Source organism: Nuphar pumila, chromosome 14, assembly GCF_984573655.1.
Source record: "Nuphar pumila chromosome 14, dmNupPumi1.hap1.1, whole genome shotgun sequence".
In the NCBI taxonomy this organism is placed as follows: domain Eukaryota; kingdom Viridiplantae; phylum Streptophyta; class Magnoliopsida; order Nymphaeales; family Nymphaeaceae; genus Nuphar; species Nuphar pumila.
Genome location: NC_143262.1, coordinates 26,032,060 through 26,054,814, shown reverse-complemented (window position 1 = coordinate 26,054,814; position 22,755 = coordinate 26,032,060). Strand labels below are relative to the sequence as shown.

Sequence of the window (22,755 nt, the reverse complement as noted above, 5' to 3'; positions counted from 1 at the left end):
ATTTTATAATGTGAAGCATCTTGAGTTTAGTTGTAGGCCTTTCTTTGGGATGCAAATATTATTTCTCAGTATTTTGTTATTAGAATGAGTTGTATAAATGACAATGAAGATCTCTCTCTCTCTTTGTTGTTCTTGATCACTGCAGAGTTTTTTCTTTTGGAAATCATACATGTCATTTGGTTCTTATATTGTTCAGGCTGTAGGTTGCTAAATTTATCCATGATTTCTTCATGCATATGTATTAGCTCTTCTATTTGGTTCTGCCTGCGCAGGTCATTCTGTTAATGGAAGGATGCGTAGCTAATGAAACTATTCTGCAGTAAATGACCGAACAGAAGTTGGATGCTTTATGCATTTGTTTGTTTTTATAGATTTTTATTGCTTCATTATTGAAGATGCTTTCTTCTCCCACCTCCCAATGCAAAATACTATTTTATGTGACTCATTGTGGCTGAAATAGATCTTAAATTTAAATTCTTTTCCCGCTTTTGCTGCTCTTCTTGTTTTGTGATTTAACTGCTTGCAGTGGTAGCATGGCTGTGAACCTGCTGCCTATTTGTTGTGCTTCTCAGTAATAGGCATCATGGGTCCAGTTCCTTTCACAATTTTGTATGTTGACAACTATCCTGAATTTCAATGTGTTTTGGAAATTTGGAATATAGTGTTAGGTGTGTTTTCTAGCTGCCTTGGTTACAGATTCTACGATTCCAGAAATATGCCCAATATTTAATGATAAAGTGAATGTGGCTGTGCTTCTAATAGATGCTGGTATTCATGAATAGGATGTATATTTGATTCATATGGCTTTGTTGACAGGTGGTGTCAATGGTTTTAGAGGTGCATGCATGCATAGCAAGAGATGCGCCACACTTTCGGCAGCTTCTTGTTTTTCTTGTGCATAAATTTCGTGTAGAGCAGTCACTTCTGGAGAAGTGAGTATATTCCTTGAGATCAATCACCAGCTGGTTTCTGTTTTTTAGGCTATGCAAGTGTCACTTCTAACTCCTTGTTTCTGTTCTCTTTTTATCAGGAGAGGTGCATTAATAGTTCGTAAATTATGCATTCTTTTGGATGCTGAGAGGGTTTACAGAGAATTTTCTACAATCTTGGAGGGTGAAGCTGACTTGGACTTTGCTTCCATCATGATTCAGGTCTACCTACTTTTATGGAGCATCTGTAATGAAGGCACTAAAAGAATATGAAGAGTGTCACTAAGGGCAACAAGAGAGCACAAACACAAATAGGTCACTTATGGACCAAGAATAATCCTCACAATGAGGAACAACTCACAAGAGAACACAAAGTTAAGAAATAACTTATAATTAATCTCATAAAATGCTTAGAAAAGCATTGGATTACAATGGAGATAAACCCCTTTAAATAGGCAAGCATGTGACAGCCCAAGTAGACTTTGGGCATGTGACAGCCCAAGTAGACTTTGGGCTAGTCCCAACGGCTAGAACCTAGAATTCTAGCTGTTGGGACTAGTTCAACGTGTAGTTGGACTGGCCCAATCAGCTACCAAACAAAAAGTAAAAAGACAATATACAAAAACAAAAAAGTAAAATTACAATTGTAATGCCTCAAAATTTCAAACTTGTGAACCTTTCAGAAAACAGGCAAGAGACTTAAAAAATCTCTTTCGTTCAGAGTTTGTTTATGAAATCAGCGGAAGACTATTCTTTTATTAAATTCAGAAAGGTAATCTGACAACCTTGGGCACGTTAGCTAAAAGAACCAAAACGCACAATCCATGTTACTTGCAAAACACTTGAAAAAAGCACTTTCATTTAAGAAGTTCCCCAAATAGTACAAAATTCGGATATCCCAAGGAAAATCCGTTACAAAACCCAAAACGTCCAGGACGTGAGCTAAGAGCTGGAAGAGGAAATCTTGAAGCAATCTCGCAATCGCGCAATCGCCCGTGGTGTACCTAATCATCACATGTACCCATAGAATGAGTTAGTTTCGTGAAAAACTAGTAGGTGCACAAGGGAGACTACAAGAAACTAAATTAAGAGCATTTAATTCAGTATACTAAGCAGTTTAAAGCAGATATGCAGTTAAACAGGTAGCCGTGCAAAATAGGTAAGCAGTTCAAGCAAGTAAGCAGTGCAACATAGGTAAGCAGTGCAAACAGGTAAGCAGTTCAAGCAAGTAAGCAGTGCAACTGTCAAACACAGCATGGCGATTTATTTGATCGTAAGCTGTGAACTATTACGCAATAAGCAAGTCTCATGACCCATCAACCAGTGTGAACATACTTTATGTTTCGATATTACTGGCCTATGGGTATGCACAGGCAAAACGTAGAAACAACTGAGACTAGTTCGGGCGTCTGTTATTCTATGTATTTTCAATAACCCGAATAGTTAGTTGAGTCCGCTCCTAAGGGGACAACTTTAGCCGAGAGAGGATTCCCCAAAAGCAGGTAAGTGGCAGCGGATGCATCCAACTTCTGCAGAAGTCCATGAGATCTACCACCTATGATAATGTCTGGTAGTCCCTTCTCCTAACTCCAATGACTGGGGAAGTCGAATCTTTGCCCGTGGGGTGGTTGTTAACAACCTGTCCATTGAAGTTTTGTACCGCTCCGTCCTCTCCCTTGACAGACAACAAGAAGCGAATGGGTGCGTTAGGTGTTGCTTAACTAACGACCCATTCTATGTTGTGATCTTTCAACCAGTCGAGCATCTAGCCTATGAAGGTGATCAATCACCATATTATTGTTAAAATAAATGTATTATTATATATATATATATATCCAAATACATTATAATACCCAATAGGGGTATTATGGTCATTTCACAAGTACCTGATAGGGGTACTTGTTTTTCTTCTCCTTTTATTTTCTTTATTCTTTTTTTATTTTTAAAACTTTCTTTTTGAGTCACTTAGGAGCCCCACCATAGAGTCGTTGGGGCCCCCAACGGTCACAATTGTGACTGTTGGGGCTCCCAACGACTCTATTGGGAGCCCCCAAGTGCCTCCTTGATGTATAAATAGGGGTGCATCCCCTTATAATTCCTCATGCTTTTGCAAGCTCCTCTTTTATAATAAAGAGTATGTTTTATAGTTGTAGCCTTCTTTAAAGGCCTTTTGCATTGTTTCCTTGTGAAATCCTATTCTCTTATGCTTGTGTATTAGTCCGGTGTTGGACATTGTGAATGCATTTGCATTAAATTCTTCCGCATACTTCATTACATGGTATCAGAGCCATTCGAATATCTAAGATGAAATCTTGTCTCTCTCTACTTTCTTCCTTTTTCAATCTTTATATTGAAGCAATGGAAGCCAAGATTGGCCTATCATTCAAGCTCAATGAAAAAAATTACATGATGTGGGCATCCGCAATGGAAAATAATCTCAAAGGAAAGAAGCTTTGGGGTTATGTATTGGGGATCGTTCCGGAACCCCAACTTAAGCTCACAAAGATGGAAGGAGATAAAGTGAAAGCTCTTGAAGGTGATGTTCGTCTCAAAGCAATTGAAGATCATCATCACCAAATGGAAGATTGGGAGAGCAACCATGCAAAAATCCTAGCATGGTTTATGAATAATGTTGAACTTAAGGTATGTGCAAATATTGCTAAATTTCGCCGAGCCAATGAAGCTTGGTTTTTTATGAAGAGTATGTATACCCAAAAGGATCTTGCAAAAGCTTATTTCTTGCAAGAAAAAGTGAGAACCACAAAACAAGGGGATATGAACATACAAGATCATTATAGTGCTCTAAACCTTCTGTGGGATGAATTGGCTCTTTTAGAGCTTAAATGGGTAGCTATGGAGGATATGAAACTAAGACAAAAACAAATGAAACAAGATAGCTTGTTTCAATTTTTATTTGGGCTTCGTCCCGAATTTGAACAAGATCCTCACTTCTCCATAGATCCACGTTTCCTCCCTTAGAAGAGGCTATTGCCGAGATTACTCAAGAAGAGACTAGGCATAATATGGGTAAAAGCATTGATGAAGTTATTGCCGTATCTAAACCGGCAATCATGTCAAAACATACAAACCACCTCATTTTGGTAAGCAAGGGAGTGGTGGAAGGAAGATGATTATATGTCATCATTGTTATGAGCCGGGACATATCAAACCCGTTTGCCTAAAGTTAAATAGGACTTTCAAGCCAAAGGTGGCTTCCGTTGAAGAACCCTCCACCAAAGAAGATGAAGGCAAAAACAGGGATCTCAAGGACACTCTTGGTCAAATTTCCATAGCTCTCCAACAAATTCTAAAGGCCACTTTTTCCACCTCTGGTGCCGCCATTGCCTCATCATCTCTTCCCGGTACGTATTCTTGGATTTTAGATTCCGGAGCTTCTTTTCACATGACTCCCCATGAAAATGCATTAACCAACGTGAACACCAATTCAAAAATATCTTGTCTCTACGGCCGATGAAACTTTTCTCAAAATAAATGGTATTGGAACTCTTAATCCTAAAAATATTCAAAATTTCTTTGTTCCAAAAGTAAGCATAGTTCCTAAACTAAATCTTAACCTTTTTTCCGTTTCCCAAATTGCCGACCATGGATGTGAAATATCTTTTTCATCTTAAGGGTGCTTTGTGCAGGATCTCCGGTCCGGGAAGCGGATTGGACAAGGCCATAGAAAGGGAGATCTTTATTTTATGGATCACTTAACGCTCTCTAATACCTCTTTTTGTACTTATGTCCAAGATAAAAATATTGAAACTTGGCATAAAAGACTTGGACATCCAAGTTACTCTAAAATATATCTTTTTCCTTTTGGAAACAAGTTTTGTAAAGAAAAAGATATCAATTGCAAAGATTGCATTTTTGGAAAAATGAAGTCTATTCCTTTTCCTATAAGAACCTTTGTGTCAACAAGACCTTTTGAATTGCTGCATTCCGATGTACGAGGACCATCTCCGGTTCTATCTAAAGGTGGTTATTCATATTATGTTACTTTTATTGATGATTATACTAGATATGTATGGATCTATTTTCTTAACCTTAAATCAGAGGTTTTTAACTTTTTCAAAGAATTTTATGCAAAAGTTCAAAATCAATTTCAAAGTCAAATATCCATTCTTAGATCCATTCGGGTGAAAAATACTTATCAAATGAGTTTCAATCATATTTAAAACATGGCATTTGTCATCAAAGATCATGCCCAAGAACTCCTCAACAAAACGGTCTAGCCGAAAGAAAGCATAGACATATTTTAGAAACCACTAGAGCATTACTTATTTCTAAAAATATTCCTAAAAATTTTTGGGCCGAAGCCGTGTTAACCTCCACCTATTTAATCAATAGAATGCCATCTTCAAAATTAAATAATCTCTCTCCTTATGAAAAACTTTTTAACCTAACACCCGATTACAATCGTCTTTGTATTTTTGGATGTAAATGTTTTGTTCTTTTACATAAAAGAGATAAGTTGTCACCAAAAGCAATTGAATGTGTATTTTTAGGATATGGTGAAAATAAAAAAGGCTATATATGCTTTGACTATAAAAACAATAAGTTATTTGTCTCCAAAGATGTGACTTTTTTAGAAGATGAAAATGGTATTGAAATATTAGATAAACCAAATGAAATCGAATATATGTTTCTCAATGATCTTTTAGAAGATCCAAATGATGACTTTTAAGTCATCCAGAAATCCTAGAAAATACTCATAGTGATGATTCTCATGATATTGAGGTATCACCAACTAATGGTGACAATCTCCAAGTTTACACCCGGCGTGAGCAAGAACAACCTATTAGTGCTTTAGAAAAATTCTTGCGGCTTAATAAACCTCTAGAAGAAATCTCCCTTGTCAATTCCACCTAATAGGCTTGTCTCATATGAATCTCTCTCACCTAACTATAGAGCTTGTCTAATAGCCTTGCATTCATACTATGAACCTTCTCATTATAATCAAGCAAAAAATACACCTCATTGGGTTGAAGCAATGAGAGTTGAGCTAGATGCTTTAAATAAGGCTAAAACTTGGGAAATAGTTCAACTTCCTCTAAATAAAAAAGCTATTGGATGTCGATGGGTTTACAAAGTCAAGACAAAAAGTGATGGTTCTCTAGAACGATATAAAGCAAAATTAATTGCTAAGGGATACTCACAAGAATATGACATTGATTATGAGGAGACTTTTTCCCCCGTGGCTCGCATGACAAGTGTTAGAACTCTAATTGTTGTAGCATCATCAAAGAAATGACCTATATTTCAACTAGATGTTAAAAATGCCTTTCTTAATAGTCAATTAAATGAAGAAGTATATATGGATCCTCCGTCGGGAATTAATCTTAACCAAGGTCAAACTCTTCGATTATTAAAAGCTTTATATGGCCTTAAACAATCAAGGCTTGGTATGATAGATTTAGTGCTATCATGAAGTGCATGTAATAGTATTATCATCCTTATGCTTTATGTTGATGATATGATTATCACAGGCAATGCTGAAAGTTGTATTTGTACTGTTAAAAATATGTTAAAACATAACTTTGATATGTCTGATTTGGGTTTTCTCTGGTATTTTCTTGGTATTGAAATAGCGTACTCTTCCCGAGGGTATATTTTGTCACAGATGAAGCTTGCTGCAGATATATGTTCTAAATATGGAATTTTAGATGACAAAAAAGTAGACTCCTGAGGTTATTAATGCTAAACTACGGTTGGAGGATGTAGTTCTGCTGGATAATCCTACTCCTTACCGGCAACTCATTGAATCTCTCACCTATCTGACTATCAACAGGCCTGATATCGCTCATGCTATGCACTCCGCAAGCCAATTTCAGCATGCCCCTACAACTGTGCATATGAGTGCTGTGCTTCAGATCATTCGCCACATCAAAAATACTTTAACTAAAGGCCTATTCCTATCCTCACTCTCTTCATTAAATTTACTTGCTTATACTGATGCTGATTGGGGAGGTAACCCAAATGATCGAATCTCAACTACTGGCTTTTGTGTCTTTTTAGGAGATTCGCTGATCGCCTGGAGATGCAAGAAACATCAGAAAGTCTCATTATCTTCTACTGAGGCTGAGTACCGAGCTATGACAACTAGTACAATGGAACTTGTGTGGCTTCGAAGTCTTCTTCAAGATATGAGAGTTGAAATTTCGGGTGCTTCGAAGCTCTACTGCGACAACAAAAGTGCCATCTATATTACCAGCAACCACACCTTCCATGAGCGGACTAAACATATAGAAATGGATTGTCACTATGTTCGTGATGAGTATCTCCGTGGGACAGTTACACTGCCATATGTCACATCCGAATACCAGCTCGCAATTTTTTTTACTAAAGCACTTCCTGCTCCTCGCTTCTTGTTTCTTCTTGCCAAACTTTCAGTCATCTCCCCGTAAAGTTTGAGGGGGGGGTGTTAAAATAAATATACTATATATATATACCCGATAGGGGTATTATGGTCATTTCACAAGTACCCAATAGGGGTACTTGTTTTTCTTCTCTTTTTATTTTCTTTATTCTTTTTCTATTTTTTAAAACTTTCTTTTTGAGCCACTTAGGAGCCCCACCATAGAGTCGTTGGGGCCCCCAACAGTCACAATTGTGACTGTTGGGGGCTCCCAACGACTCTATTGGGGGCCCCCAAGTGCCTCCTTGATGTATAAATAGGGGTGCATCCCCTTGTAATTCCTCATGCTTTTGCAAGCTCCTCTTTTATAATAAAGAGTACATTTTATAGTTATAGCCTTCTTTGAAGGCCGGTTGCATTGTTTCCTTGTGGAATCCTATTATCTTATGCTTGTGCATTTGCATTCTTAAATTCTTCCGCATACTTCATTACAATTATGTGATTACAGCATTGTGCATTTAGCACTATTCGAGGTCGCACGGCCATCTCATCCGATCATCGCAGTACGAGCGTGTAGTGCACGACTACAAGTACTCTAGGATGAAAGGGGTATAACTCCTCAATAGGAGCCTCAACAGAAGTGTTTCACAAAGATGTAATGTTTCTCAAACTTTACTTTTGACATACTTTATCTTTTGAAACAGCCAGCAGCTTCTGCCAACATTCGGCATGCGATTTTCTAGAATCTCATCCGCTATCGGGGTATCTACATGCCTCACATGACTCGATACCGGCCTCGATAGACGAGATATGGGTTTCTCAACAGAACCCCTCGCTAAGAAGTTCGCTCGAGCCCCAATTCGGGGTTATCCGAGATATGTCAAATAGACGAACAGAACCAACCTATCACATCCTTCCAAATACTTCGATGCTTTTGCGCAACTCCCTAAATCTCAAGTCTATTATGTAGGAACTGCGTACTCGAAGAACCAAGATCCTTGCGAGGTATCCCTCTCCTTAGATGAGGATGTATCGCTAGCTCCCGACTCAACTCTTGTCGCAAGAGTGAGAGTGATAAATGCCCCTTGCATCCTCTATGAGGATGCCTTTATGGCACATGCAAAGAGCGAAAACCTGAGCGTTACCTGCAATGGCAAGACAGTAACAACACATTTGCAAAAGCAAGAACCTGGGCGCAAAGCGTGACGACAAAGAAAAGACATGACATAAGTAAATGACAAGGATTGCGAAACCGCGTCCTTGAGTTAAATGCGTACTCGTATAAATATATATTTGTATATATATTTATTTAATTATCCTTTTTAGTTAATTGAACTCAATTCAATCATCCAAGTCCTCCATGCAATCTTTCCCTACCTTGGAGAGTTGCAAGCTTGCTGGCGCCTGCGGGTGTAAACGATTGACAGCTCGCGCCGCGGAGTGCGAGCGGGATCCGTCGTACGAGCTGCAAAAGCGACGATCTTAACAAGCTAATACCAAAAATAGAAGGTCAGGCTATGTCACATGGGTGCGGGTGCGGGTGCGGGGGTGCGGTAGGGGAAAAAATGTAAAAAAAAATATATATATATATATATATATATATATATATATATATAAGGGGGCGGGTTTTTTCAAATTTCATTTTATATATAACTACACGATAGCACAAGCAAGGCTACCACCATCATTGAAAAGTCAGTAGCTGAAGCAGCTGACAGCTGCTGTCAGCAGATTTTTTTTTTATATACAGCTGCACGATAGCACAAGCAAGGCTACCACCATCATTGAAAAGTCAGGAGCTGACAGCTGCTGTCAGCAGATTTTTTTTTATATACAGCTGCACGATAGCACAAGCAAGGCTACCACCATCATTGAAAAGTCAGGAGCTGACAGCTGCTGTTAGCAGATTTTTTTTTATATACAGCTGCACGATAGCACAAGCAAGGGTACCACCATCATTGAAAAGTCAGGAGCTGACAGTCACCAGATTTTTTTTTAAAAAAAATTTCGCAGCCCATTTCATAGGGCAACTTTTTTTTTAAAAAAAAAATCCAAAAAAAAGGACATAAATGATCCTGGGTACGGTCAACGCAACCAGGATCGGGTTGACCGCACTCGGTGCCACACCCGCACCCGCGTCGAGTCGCATCGACGCGGGTGCGGCACCCTGCTAGCCGAATCCCTGTGACATAGAGGTCAGGGGAACTGCCGCTGACCTGACGTGAAGGAAACAGAGGCAGGGGCATCGTGCCCTTGTGCAACTGCTATAAGCGCAAGAAGCAGGGGCACGGGCTACGAGCCCCTGCTGACATGCTATTAGCAAACTACGAAGAGGTAGGGGGTTGCACCCTTGCCCTCCGAAAGCAAGGGCAGGCAGGGTTGCGCCCCTGCCTGACAAAGTAGAAGGGAGGCAAGGGCAAAGCCCGTGCCCGTCAACAACGAAGGGGAGGCAGGGGACTTCGCCCCTGTCTGTTGAGTATGCTAGGAGGCGGGGACTTGTCCCCTGCCTGGCGATTATGCGAACAGGCAGGGGGCGAAGCCCCTCCCTGATGCCGGGGGAGAGGAAGGAGGCTCTGCCCCCTTCCAGCAGGGAAGCAAAAAGGCAGGGGGCTAGGCCCCTGCTCGTTAGCGACAAAGGGGGAGGTAAGGGGCTTGGCCCTTGCCTATCGAACACGCAAACAGGCAGGAGGCGAAGCCTCTGCCTGACGCCAAAGAAGAGGGAGCAGGGAGGGGGCTCGACCCCTCCCCTGAACAACGAGGGTGCAGGGAGGGGATCGACCCTTCCCCTGTCGGAAAAAGGGGAGCAGGGAGGGGCTCGACCCCTCCCCTGCCGTAACAAGGAGCAGGGAGGGGGTTGGGCCCCTCCCCTGAACAACGGGGGTGTAGGTCCCCTGCTAAAGGTGGTGCAGGGAGGGGGTTCGACCCCTCCCTTGGCCACAGGGGGCATAGGGAGGGCTCGGCCCCTCCCCTGCCGTACCAGTGAGCAGGGAGGGGCTCGACCCTCCTCCCCTGCCGTAATAGGGAGCAGGGAGGGGCTTAACCCCCTTCCCTGTCGTACCAGTGAGCAGGGAGGGGCTCGACCCCCTCCCCTGTCGTAAGGAGACGCAGGGAAGGACATCAACCGCTCCCCTACAGCCAGAGGGCATCGGGAGGGGGCTCAGTCCCTCCCTTACCAAACACGGCACAGGGAGGGGCTCCGCCCCTCCCTTGCTAAAAGGAGTCGCAGGGAGGGGGGCTTTTCCCCTCCCCTGCGATTTAGGGTAGCAGGGAGGCGGCTCGGCCCCCTCCCTGCGCAACAGAGAGGTGAGGGAGAAGGATAAACAAAAGGATAGGAGAAGAAGAGCGAGGGTACGTACTTGGAGGTCGCCAGAGGGAGTCGCCGGTGGCGGTGGGTCGTCGGCGAGCAAAAACGAGGAGAGTGGGAGAGGCAATCGGGGGAGAGAGTGACGAGAGAGCAGAGGGGAAAGGGGGGTTTCGAGAACCTCCCCCCCTTTGCCTCACTGTCTTTAAAAGATAGTGAGGGAGGCGGTGCCTCCAATGGGTCCGGGTCGGGTCGGGATCCGACCCAAATCCTTTTTATAATTTTTTTGTTTACGGGTTTTACAACAATTCAGCCCCTAATGGGCTGACACTTGTTACAATAAGGAAATGACCTACCAAACAAAAAAAAAGGATACAAAACAACAAACAACAAAATTACAATGTAGCTTCTAGTGGGCTGACCCCCTTTTACAATAAGGAAATGACTGAAATACCCTTGATGGGTATTTCAGTTTACATACAAAAAATACTTCAACACACACACACACACACACATATATATATATATATATATATATGCACACACGCCGAACAATATATTAACAGCATCATCATATTTCGGTGTCCATATATTCTGGATTGGTTTCATCATTCATGCATATAATTCACTTTATTTTCATGTTGCAGGCGCTGAACTTGATTTTGCTAACCTCATCTGAGCTGGCTGAACTTCGAGCACTTCTGAAGCAATCTTTGATGAATACTGCTGGTAGAGACATGTTCATTTCTCTATATTCATCTTGGTGTCACTCACCTATGGCAACAATAAGTCTCTGCTTTCTTGCCCAGGTAGGTACAATAGTGGCCGTATTGGTGTGCCTTTTAGACAACTATTGGATTTAATTTATTTATGTTCCCTTTCCTTCTTCACAGGCATATGAGCATGCCAGTTTTGTTATTCAGTCTCTGGTGGAGGAAGACATAAATGTGAAATTCTTGGTTCAGGTCGACAAATTGATTCGTCTGCTGGAGACTCCAATTTTTGCTTACCTAAGATTGCAGGTGGCTGTATTCTTCTTTATTTACAGCAATAACTCAAATGTGCAAAATGAATCTGACATGGTTATTCTTTTGATGGAATTCCAAGTTTGGTCTAGATCAAGGATTGAAAGCTGATTCTGAAAGTTGGTCAGAAACTTGAAACATGCATTTGGGCCCTGATCCTTTGGAAAATCTTTGGATGGATTTAACGCTCTCCTCTTCATCAGTTAGATGAAAGAGTAACACTGGGAAAATAAGATACAAAAACCAGGCTATACAAATTTTGACTCAGGGTATGGAGTTGACAATTGAAAATTCAAAAAAGAAAAAAGTCTTGTCTGTGGTACATCTTCTAAGATATTTGACGTGAATACCATATATTTCACCCTATGAATTGACTTCATATTTTTGAGTTTTAAAACTAATTAGAATGTTTTCAGTATAGCCAAGATGCTTTATCTGTCTTTTAACTGCTCTTTATCTATAAAATGTAAAGATTGTGACAAATATCCCATCTAATTCCTTCTTTGAAATTCAATTCTTAGGTATGATTACTTAGACCTTGTGCATTACAGTTTGTCAAATATTTGAAGGGAATTTATTAAATAAATATAAGGTTTTTATTTGTAGATTTTCTAGATGCTGTATTTGTTCTGTTGACAACAATCTAAAACACAGGTTAAAACGATGAATGTAATGAAGTAGCGGTTAAATATATATTGATTGGCTTTGTATTACATATATGTTTATTTATATACATTCATATGTATATATATATATATATATATAATTTTTCTTTTTAGCATGCATTTTAGGATAAATATGTATTTTTTTGTATTTTATATTTATAATACGTTAGGAATGCCTAACGGCTAGTACGCTCTCTCTCCTCCCTTATGTGCTGTGTATATATATGGGCTTTTGGCCCATATTCTGTATATGTTTTTCTTAAGCATTTCAAGTGAATACAACTTATATTTTTATATTTTGTGCTTGCCCATTAATGGCTATTGTGAGTGTGTTTTCATACTTGTATTTGCCCCTTAGTAGCGTGTGTGTTGCCCTATATTGGGTTTGTTCTTATGCCTTTTGCCTTAGTGGCCTTTGTATTTGTGTGCTCACGATTCCATTACATGGTATTAGAGCCAATATGATTTTTTATCCTATTTACTTGAGGATTTCATCTATTGGTGCTTGCTCGTGCCTTCTTCTTCTCGGATTGCGTGAAGAAGCTTCTTGTGTCATAATTACCATGGCCAAAGGAGAAACAAAGATCAAATTCTCTTTCAAGTTGAATGGCTCCAACTACTTGATGTGGGCCGCAACAATGGAGAAAAATCTCAAAGGCAAAAAGTTGCGAGGATACATGAGTGATTCTATTTCCGAACCCCAACTCAAGCTCATGAAGGTGGAAGGTGATCAAGTGAAGGCTCTCGACGGTGATGAAAGAGAGAAGGCGATTCAAGAATACAGTTATGATATGATTATTACTGGTAATGATAAGAAGGGTATAAACGATATTAAAAATATTCTTAATTTTTTTTTGATATCTCTAACCTTGGTTTCTTGAGGTATGTAACACAAACTCTTCTAATAGGGCACCACACTTGCATCACACACGCATCCATACGGGTGCGACACTTGGACATGACTTACTTTGTCTCAGGTGAAGTCAACCACACTGAGGTCCATTTTGTCTAAAAGTAAATTTAGTTAACCCTAACCAAGTCCAATTTTATTTATATTATATGTATATAAATGCATAAATGCACACCTTGTTAACTTAAAATTGTTAAAAATTATATATATATATATATATATATATATATATATATATATATATATATATATATATATATATATATATATATATATATATATACCCTCCTCGCACCCCCGCACCCAAGTGTTTTTAAAGTATCGCATCGCCGCATCCGCACCTGTACCTATGTGACATAGGGTATCGATGTTGCATACTCGAGGTTTTGCATTATCCCAAATGAAATCGACCACTGAAATAATTGCTAGATCAGGTATGACAGATGAAAAGGTAGTAGATACTTCTGAGGTTATCAATGCAAAAATGAGGGTCAATGATAACACTCCTTTAGATGCTCCTACTCTTTATCGCTAGTTAATTGGATCCCTCACGTACTTATCCATCAGTAGACTTGTCATTGCACATGCGGTCCACACTGCGAGCCATTTACAACATGCACCCACCACGGTTCACATGGCTGTTGTTATGAGAATTATCAGATATTTGAAGGGCACAATTACTAAAGGGATTTTCTTATTCTCTTCCTCATCTTTCAACTTAATTGCCTATACTAATTCAGACTTGGAGACAATCCTAATGATCACATTTCTACTACAGGTTATTGTATTTTTCTTGATGATTCACTCATCTCTTGAAGTTGTAAGAAGCAACTAAAGATATCACTCTCTTCCACCGAAGTAGAGTATCAGGCAATGATAGTCATCACTGCGGAGATTGTTTGTCTAAGAAGTTTATTGAAGAATATGAGTGTGAGCATCTCTATTCCATTGAAGATGTGTGTTAAATTGTATATATATGTACATATTTGTATATATATATATTTATGTGTACATGCATATATATGTATACATATTAATATATATATATATAAGTATATGCATATATATATATATTTATACATTTTTTATTTGAATTGTATTTCTTTACTTTTCTATTTTTAGATTTAGGATTCTAGCCGTTAGGACTAGTGATGTCAATGGGTCGGGTTTACTCAGAGCAAACCCTATAGGGTCCGGGTATGGTGATAAATGATAAGACCCTATCAAGTACCGGGTCTGGACCCAAAGGTCCGATTAATACACGAATCCGAGTATAGTTTGTGAAATTTTATGTCAAACTCGAGCCCAACTTGAGTTTCGATTAAGACCCACATTTTTTTAATGTAAACATGATAAAAAATATTATTTTAGTGGGTATGGTCCGGGTCTGGTTCATGTAGTTCTTATCGGGTCCTGGCATGGTTTCTCTCATAGTGGACCCGATTAGACTGGGTACGGACCCGATACCATACCCGAAAATTGGGCCCAAGTTTGGTTTTACCTGGGCCCGAACCAAACCCGACCCGTTGACACCCTTAGTTAAGACTAGTCTAACAACTAGTTGGGGATTCTTTTGGTGTATATAATGAGGACTCTTCCCCCTTGTATGTTATGCATTCTTTGTGCATTTCACCCATTAATAAAATATTATTTTTTATCTTGTGTGTGCTCCCTTGGTGTGTGCCTTTAGTAGCTCTTGTGTTTGTGCCCTTAGTGACTATTGTGAGTGTGTCGTGTCTTTAGTAGCCCTTGTGCTTGTGACCTTAGTGGCTGATTTGGTAGATTATTATGCTCATTGGTTTTGTGGTGTTGGTGTTCTTGGATCTTCCCCGTGAGTGTTCACTTCATTTCATGGTATCAGAGCCATTGACTCTTGATGCTTAAAGTTGAAGATTTCAAGAAGCTCAAAGTGAAGAAGTCATGGTTTGTGTGCTCCAAGTGTTCTCATTCTTTCTTTCTCTCTCTCTCTCTCTCTCTTTATCTCCATTATGGATGACAAAGACACTACCATTATTATACCTGTCAAGCTTAATGACAAACTATGTAATGTTGTCTTTAATCATAAAGTACCATATATGGGGAAAAGGACTATGTGGCTTGATAGATGGCCACCGATGTGGAGCCAAAGGTTGTTCTTACCAAACAGATGATGGAAAGAGTGTTGAGCTTCTAGGTGTAACACCCCGACTTTCAAAAACCAAGGGGGATTTATTTATTTATTTTTTAAACACAACAGAAGACTTTTTAAAACTACCTCCGAACTCTCGGACTCTTCACATGTTTAAAATCAAACCATTCAAACCATTGCAATTCAAATATAACCAAAATAATTTCATAAATAAAATTCAAAGTTTATAATCCAAAAACAGAAAATAGCAGAAGAATTCATTCCAGTCCATTTCAAAAACTAGAAGTCCCTGTGTCCTGCAACATTCATCTGTCTACGCACGTAAATTTGAAAATTTAGCATGAAGCGTGAGACACATCATGTCTCAACACAGTTCCGTAGACCCTTAGTAGGTCTCACTTACGCAAACAACACAAACACTCAATGATTACGATATAATTACGTAACATTTACCTCATCTTGAGATGATGTAGGAAAATACAAGACACTCATACATTACGTGTGGATAGCAATACAATATACACATACCTTTTATGCGTACAAAAGCAAACTTACGCATACCTCTTTGCGTAAATAAATATACACATCGCGTATACTGTCATGCACACTAGAATTTTCAACATATAATTATATGTACTTGTACTTACATACATTTATGCGCACATGTCATTCGAGTGTACTCTTACACTCACATGCATACAATTAAGCATTTATTTCACTCAAGCCTACCATTAGGTTCATTAAAAAGTCATGCATGCAATTATGCAGTATAATTTATCTAAATATGCAAATAGCTCACAAGCATCTCACATACACAAAATGTTACGAGTCACTAATCAATTTTAAACTATTCGATCATGCATGTCGACCACCCAAATTTTAAAACCATAATAGGTTAGTTACCTACTTACTTAACCAGGAATCATCCTATGATGATTTAAAACACAATACACATATTTTTATGTGCATGCCATAAAACAGAAGTCACGCATACCTTTATGCATGATCCCTACAAAATCTATGCATACCTTTATGCGTGGATCATAGCACACAACACACTAATACCCCAATGTATGCACACAAATAACTCATGCATACGAGTAGTTTGTGCATACTCCTATTCACAATCAATCAACCATACAATTATGCAATTGATCTCAATTAGGCATGCATTTATAATAATACTCAATTCATCGTATAATTATGCTCATATGAAATTCAATCATGAAATCATGACCTACCTTATGCATGACCACATTTTCTTTATTTTTTCAATTAATTTCTTTTGCATTACTTGATGATGTGGAAAGGAGAGAGAATGAGAGTTTCGTGAAAAGGGAAAGAGAAGAGAGAAAGAGAGAGAGGGAGGAGGTGGTTCACATCTAACTCTGCGGAAATGACTTTCGTCTATGTATGCTCATTTATTATAGGATCGGTGCTGCATAGGTTCACATTTGACCAACTTGTTCGACCTCAATGGTATGAGTTAATACAACAACAACAACAACTACGCCTTCATCCCAAAACAATTGGGGTCGGCGATATGAACCAAAAAATAAAATCATTCTGGGTCTTCCACATGAATCCTTCTCCTCCAATCATTTCTATCCAATGCCATGTCCTCGGTGAGGTTCAAAGCATTCATATCCTTTCCTATCATCTCCATCCATGTCTTCTTCGGCCTACCCCGACCTCTTTTTACTAATATATTTTCTCATTTCTCCATCCTTCTAACTGGAGCATCATTAGGCCTTCGCCGAATATGTCCAAACCACCATAAACGATTCTCTCTCTTCTTATTTTCAATGGGTGCAACGCCTACCTTCTTACGTATCTCCTAGTTCCGAATCTTATCTTTTATTGTATTTTCACACATCCATCTAAGCATATGCATCTCAGCTACACTCATTTTTTGAATATGATCTCTCTTGGCAGCCCAACATTCCGTACCATATAATAAAGTGGGCCTAATAGTCGTCCTATAAAACTTTCCCTTCAACCGCAATGGCATTCTACGATTGCACAACACTCCAGTTGCACTTTTCCATTTCATCCACCCAACCTTTATCCTATGATTTACATCTCCATTAATTTCTCCATTCTTTTGAATGATAGATCCCAAATATTTGAAACAATCATCCACCAGTATTTCTTGCTCACCAAGCTTCACTACACTCCCATCACTACTTCGTTGCTTACTAAACCGACATTCCATATATTCTGTCTTACTCTTACTCAACTTAAAACCTTTTGCTTCCAATGTCTGTCTCCATAATTCTAACTTAGCATTAACCCCAACTCTAGACTCATCAATCAAAACAATATCATCAGCAAATAACATACACCACGACACATTTTCTTGAATTGATTTCGTAAGCTCATCCATCACTATAACAAATAGGAAAGGGCTTAAAGCAAATCCTTGATGTAACCCAACCGTTATAGGAAAATTGGTTGTCATCCCTCCACAAGTGCGAACATTGGTTATTACTCCTTCATACATATCTTTAATTATACTAATGTACTTGAGAGAAGCACCTTTCTTCATCATTGTCCACCAGAGAACGTCCCTAGGTACTCTATCGTATGCCTTCTCCAAATCAATAAAAACCATATGCAAATCTTTGTTCCTCTCTCTATTTTTCTCAATAAGTTGTCTAAGAAGATGTATAGCTTCCATAGTTGATCTTCCATGCATAAAACCAAATTGATTCTTCGATATCATGACAACCTTCCTCAACCTAGACTCAATCACCCTCTCCCAAAGTTTCATAGTATGACTCATGAGTTAATGCCACTCTATTTTTTTAGTGTCACCATGACAAGACTTTAACCAGACCATACTTAATGTTACTACAATAGGATTTTAACGTGACCGCATTTAGTGTGACTATGATAGGATTTTAACTTGATTGCATTTAATGTTACTATGGTAGGACTTTAACTTGACCGCAGACCGAGTCACCTTTCTTATCTTTCGAAAACTTTTTCTCAATGTGTGTCATTTAACAAAGTAAACGCACGTGCTAGGCCTTATCACAACAGCCGTTTCACTCGGGTCGATACCCATAAATTTCATGCTATTAAATCATACATCACATTATATTTAGCATATATATAAGATTCTAACTTGAATAACACAAAATTCAACATGCAAAATCAGACACTAAGGTCAATACATTTCAAGTTCATGTTATTCAAGCGCGCATCTCACGCATCACTCACATTTTCCACATTTGCAAGTTATTAGCAAGATTTCACCTATATAGAATTTTATGAGTCAATACTCATCAAATTCATGTTCGATCATGCACGTCACAATTCATGCATATTTACCCTACGTGCAAGTTTTAAAATAAGAATGACATAATTCACATCTTAAATGCCACACTTGCAAATTTCATACGTGAATCACAAATTTTCACATACGAGATCATCGTAAGGATCAATACCCATTACATTCATGGAAAACAAACAAACATCACCATGCATTTGCCAATCGGGCAATTACCAAACACGCGAACCTCACATTCAAAACAATCATTTGGGTTAATGCCCATTACTTTCATATTCGAAAGTGAATAATACACCAAACAACATGAATAACGAGACCTTCGCATTCACAGCATTCATTTTAGTCAATACCCATTACTTTCACATTCGAAAGTGTACAAAGATACACAGATCACATTTATCACCCACCATTTGCCATATTCACAAATGTCAAACATGAACGGCGAAACTTCGCCTTCACAAGGATAATGTGAGGTCAATACCCCTAAATTCATAGTAGAAACAATTATAATGCATTTACAGATATACATCCACCCATCTTTGTACGACCTATCTTAAACAATTACCTTCTAATGCGTGCATTCAATCCTATGCAGTAAAAATCTCTAGTGCATGTACCATACATTTCAGCCCTTTTTATACAAACCATTCCATACATCATGTATTCATACGTATGCCAATTGCATATGTATGCATCACATCACATAAGCATTCGTACGTATGCCTCAATTGCATACACATACATCACATCGTACAAGCTTTTGTATGCATGGCACAATTGCATACACACACATCACATCGTACAAGCTTTCGTATGTATGGCACAATTGTATACACACACATCACATCACATCACACAATCATTTGTACGTATGGCACAATTGCATATGCACGTGTTGCATATTGACAAACAATTATATACAAACCACCACAATCGCATGTACCATATGAATATCACCGTTCACTCTATTTTCTCAATTACACGATGCTTTATCAATAACAACACTCCAACCGAAGCGCAATCACGAGCATATATTAGTCCACTATAACCTAGTTTGCGAAGAGAGCAACCCATATACAAGAACTCGACTTGAAGAAATGAGCGCAATGTAATGTACACCTCGGGCACTTCATATCACATAAGTCTATGTGCATGCCTTAATTTTATACACACACAATTATACACTTGTACGTATGTCGTCTCGACATACGCAAATACACACATCGAACATACACTTTTAATATTCTAACTTGCAAAACACGTAGTTTTATATACCAAATTTTATTTTTTAATGTTTAATATTCATCTTGCAAAATAAAACACTTCTAACGTTTCAGATTACCCGATTCTACAATTATAATCTTACACCCGCCAATTCCCAACTCTAGTTAATTGAATGAAATATATTATATATTTACTTACCCCAAAAAGCCTGTTAGGATTTACATATTTTGCTGGAAGTCATGGCAAAGCTTGCCCAATCTTCGTACGCGATTATCCTAGAAATGCAATAAGGGCACGAGGAACCGTACCTCTAAAGTTGTGTCTTTCGTTCAAGGACTTTTTGAACTTCGTGAACTCGGCACATACTCTTATGGAGATCGATCATGCGAGGGGGCACGTGACAATGAGGGTGACTACGACACGACAACAACGACAGTGTTGTTGCTCGACATCAGTGGGGCCCAAGCAACCCGGTGGAGGTGGCCTTTGTGTCTCCGATGGCATCGACCTGCTTCCTCTTTCTTTTTCTTTCTCTGTCTTCCTCTTCTTGCCTTTGTCTTCCTCTTTCGCAATAGAACAAAGGAGAGGGGGGACAAAATAGAGAAAAGAGAGGAGAGACGATCGATTGGGGTGATCGGCGAGTAGGAGGTGGCGGAGCTAGGGTGACCAGTGGTCCCGTTGAAGGGAGAACAAACGAGAGAGGCAGGGAGGAACATATGAGAGAAGTGGTCGTCAGTAGGGGTGGGCATTGGGCTGGCCCAAGCCTGTTTAGAGCTCGACTCAGAGATGGCCTGGGCGATTTACTAACGGGCCGGGCTTTGACCCGGTTCTTAACGGGCTCAGGTTTGAAGAGAAACCCATGATCCGACCCATTGGCCCTATCACGAGCATAGATTTTTTTTGCAAACACGCGATGAGACAGACTGCCCAGTCTGGCTAGCCTAACGACCAAAGGCCGCACACTAACACTTTTTTGTGTGATGAATCATTTCATTGGCCCCGTGCATCACCATATGCTTAATGATTAACCAATGGGGTCGTTGTCCAAGTTCCAAGGAAAGGGTGATGCTTACACCCAACCGAACAACCAACCAATCTAAACGGCAATGTCGCAACTCTAAGACTACAACACGACATCCTGATAGCATCACTCGAGAAGGCCTTGCGGGTCTGTAACGAATAGGGGAAGATTAATCCCAAGACCGCTCGATTTTTCGCCCAATTGATAGTTGTTACGTCATAACAAACAACACTACCCATATTTCTCACTGACACCTAGGCATTCACTCACTTAGCTCCAAGTTACCATACTCGGTTGGAACCACCTAAGGTGATCCTTGGGGGAATTAGCCCTAACCCATGCACACCCCCATGCGTCTAAACGCTATGCGTGAGAAAGTTATCCATGTCGAAAGGTCCTTAACCAAATCCTCGAAGGTAACATCCTCTAATCCGTTGGCACTGCTTAACCAAACAACGCTCCACGTCTGTGCCACCATACACCGTTACACCAACGACGATACCGTTGCCTATTGCGTGTCATGCTACCCCCCATACGTCACCGATCAAGCCAACACATACTCATGTTCCTACATAATGCATTTTTCACTTAGTAGAGCTTCACACTTCCCATGCCTCATTTCGAAGGCTCGATCCAAGACATTCTCTCTCATCCAAACCATTGTCGTCCTCGACAATGTCGGTGCCGGTAAGAACATAGTCTTTATTAATATGCCAGTTTCCCATTGCATTTATCTTTGGTCTTCTTTTCTTCACCCTACTAAACTTGTTTTGGTTTTTATTTGCCATCACCATAACCTTTAGCACGCCAAGTCTCATTTCTCAACGTGCCTCAAATCACTTAGACAACAATCTTTCGCTCTATCAACATCGAGCATTCTTCGCTCGTGGGACCACAATATAGTCCTATACACAAGCAAGTCATTATCGCCCGCACGTCAAACTTGTCTTCGTGCTCATGGTTGGGGCACCTTCCGACCCCAACAAGGGCAATTCCAAGCCCTTCGTGGTCTTCACAGAGAAGAGTTATCACAGTGTGCTGTAAGGATATCAACTCTCTTAAAACACCAATTAGCGATTTTTTAATGGTCTAAATTAGTCTTCAAGTGGGGGATGCCTACTTGCGTATCATCCCAAAGCGGTTCTTCAAAGCGTCTTCTTGGTCACTCGTCCACACAAGGGGCAACTCACGGCCCAACGTTGCAACTGTCATTCGGAGCCAGCAAACACGTTCTGGCAGGAACCAAACCAACGAGCTACAAACGACTTTTTACACACACAATCCACAAAGGAACTACCAAACTCAATGGATCAAAACAACGAGCATTCTGCTCAAGATGGTCACTCCGCTAACCCAAAATCTTGAGAGAGAACATTGAAGTTCAATTGAGTCTTCCATACTCAAAGATGTATATTCAACCAGTCAATCCAATGTGCGTCCTCTGCATGCACAAAATAAGTGCCATGCTCCACTTGCGAGCTTGACGTACAACTGGTAGAAATCTTTGGCTTATCCATGTTTCCTTAGCTAACTCAACAACAACCGTACACTTATGTTTACTATTGATAAGATGACCCATACCACCCTCCCAACAAATTGTTTATGCATTCAGTCAACTACACTTTATCTGCCAAAATTTGCGTAAACAGAACAAACCGTCTCTTGTTTCTTTCCAACTTTAACAAATGATCACTGCCCTTTTCAGTGTCGCATTCATCAAACGAGGTTTTCGTGAATCTTTCTGCTTTGATACCAATTTGTCATGGGCATAAAAATTTTCGCAAACCTGTGATGCGCCAGACCGTCCTGTCTGGCCAGCCTAACGGCCAAAGGCTGCGCACCAACGCTTTTTTGTGTGCTGAATCATTTTATTGGCCTTGCACACCACCCTATGCA

At 39.8% G+C, this 22,755-nt stretch overlaps 1 protein-coding gene across 6 annotated transcripts in view; it reads left to right on the top strand.

Moving 5' to 3' along the window:
* Positions 1-22,755, top strand: part of LOC149816663 (protein VAC14 homolog) — a 98,793-nt gene that overhangs the window by 27,286 nt on the left and 48,752 nt on the right. For 5 of the 6 annotated variants that reach the window (XM_089988148.1, XM_089988149.1, XM_089988152.1 and 2 more), the window contains 4 exons: positions 817-932; positions 1,031-1,151; positions 11,239-11,400; positions 11,485-11,613. In XM_089988148.1, the coding sequence (XP_089844274.1) occupies positions 817-932; positions 1,031-1,151; positions 11,239-11,400; positions 11,485-11,613 (528 nt within the window). Of the gene's footprint in view, positions 1-816; positions 933-1,030; positions 1,152-11,238; positions 11,401-11,484; positions 11,614-11,708; positions 12,043-22,755 lie in introns of those variants that run through there. The other variant, XM_089988153.1, reaches the window with a different exon arrangement.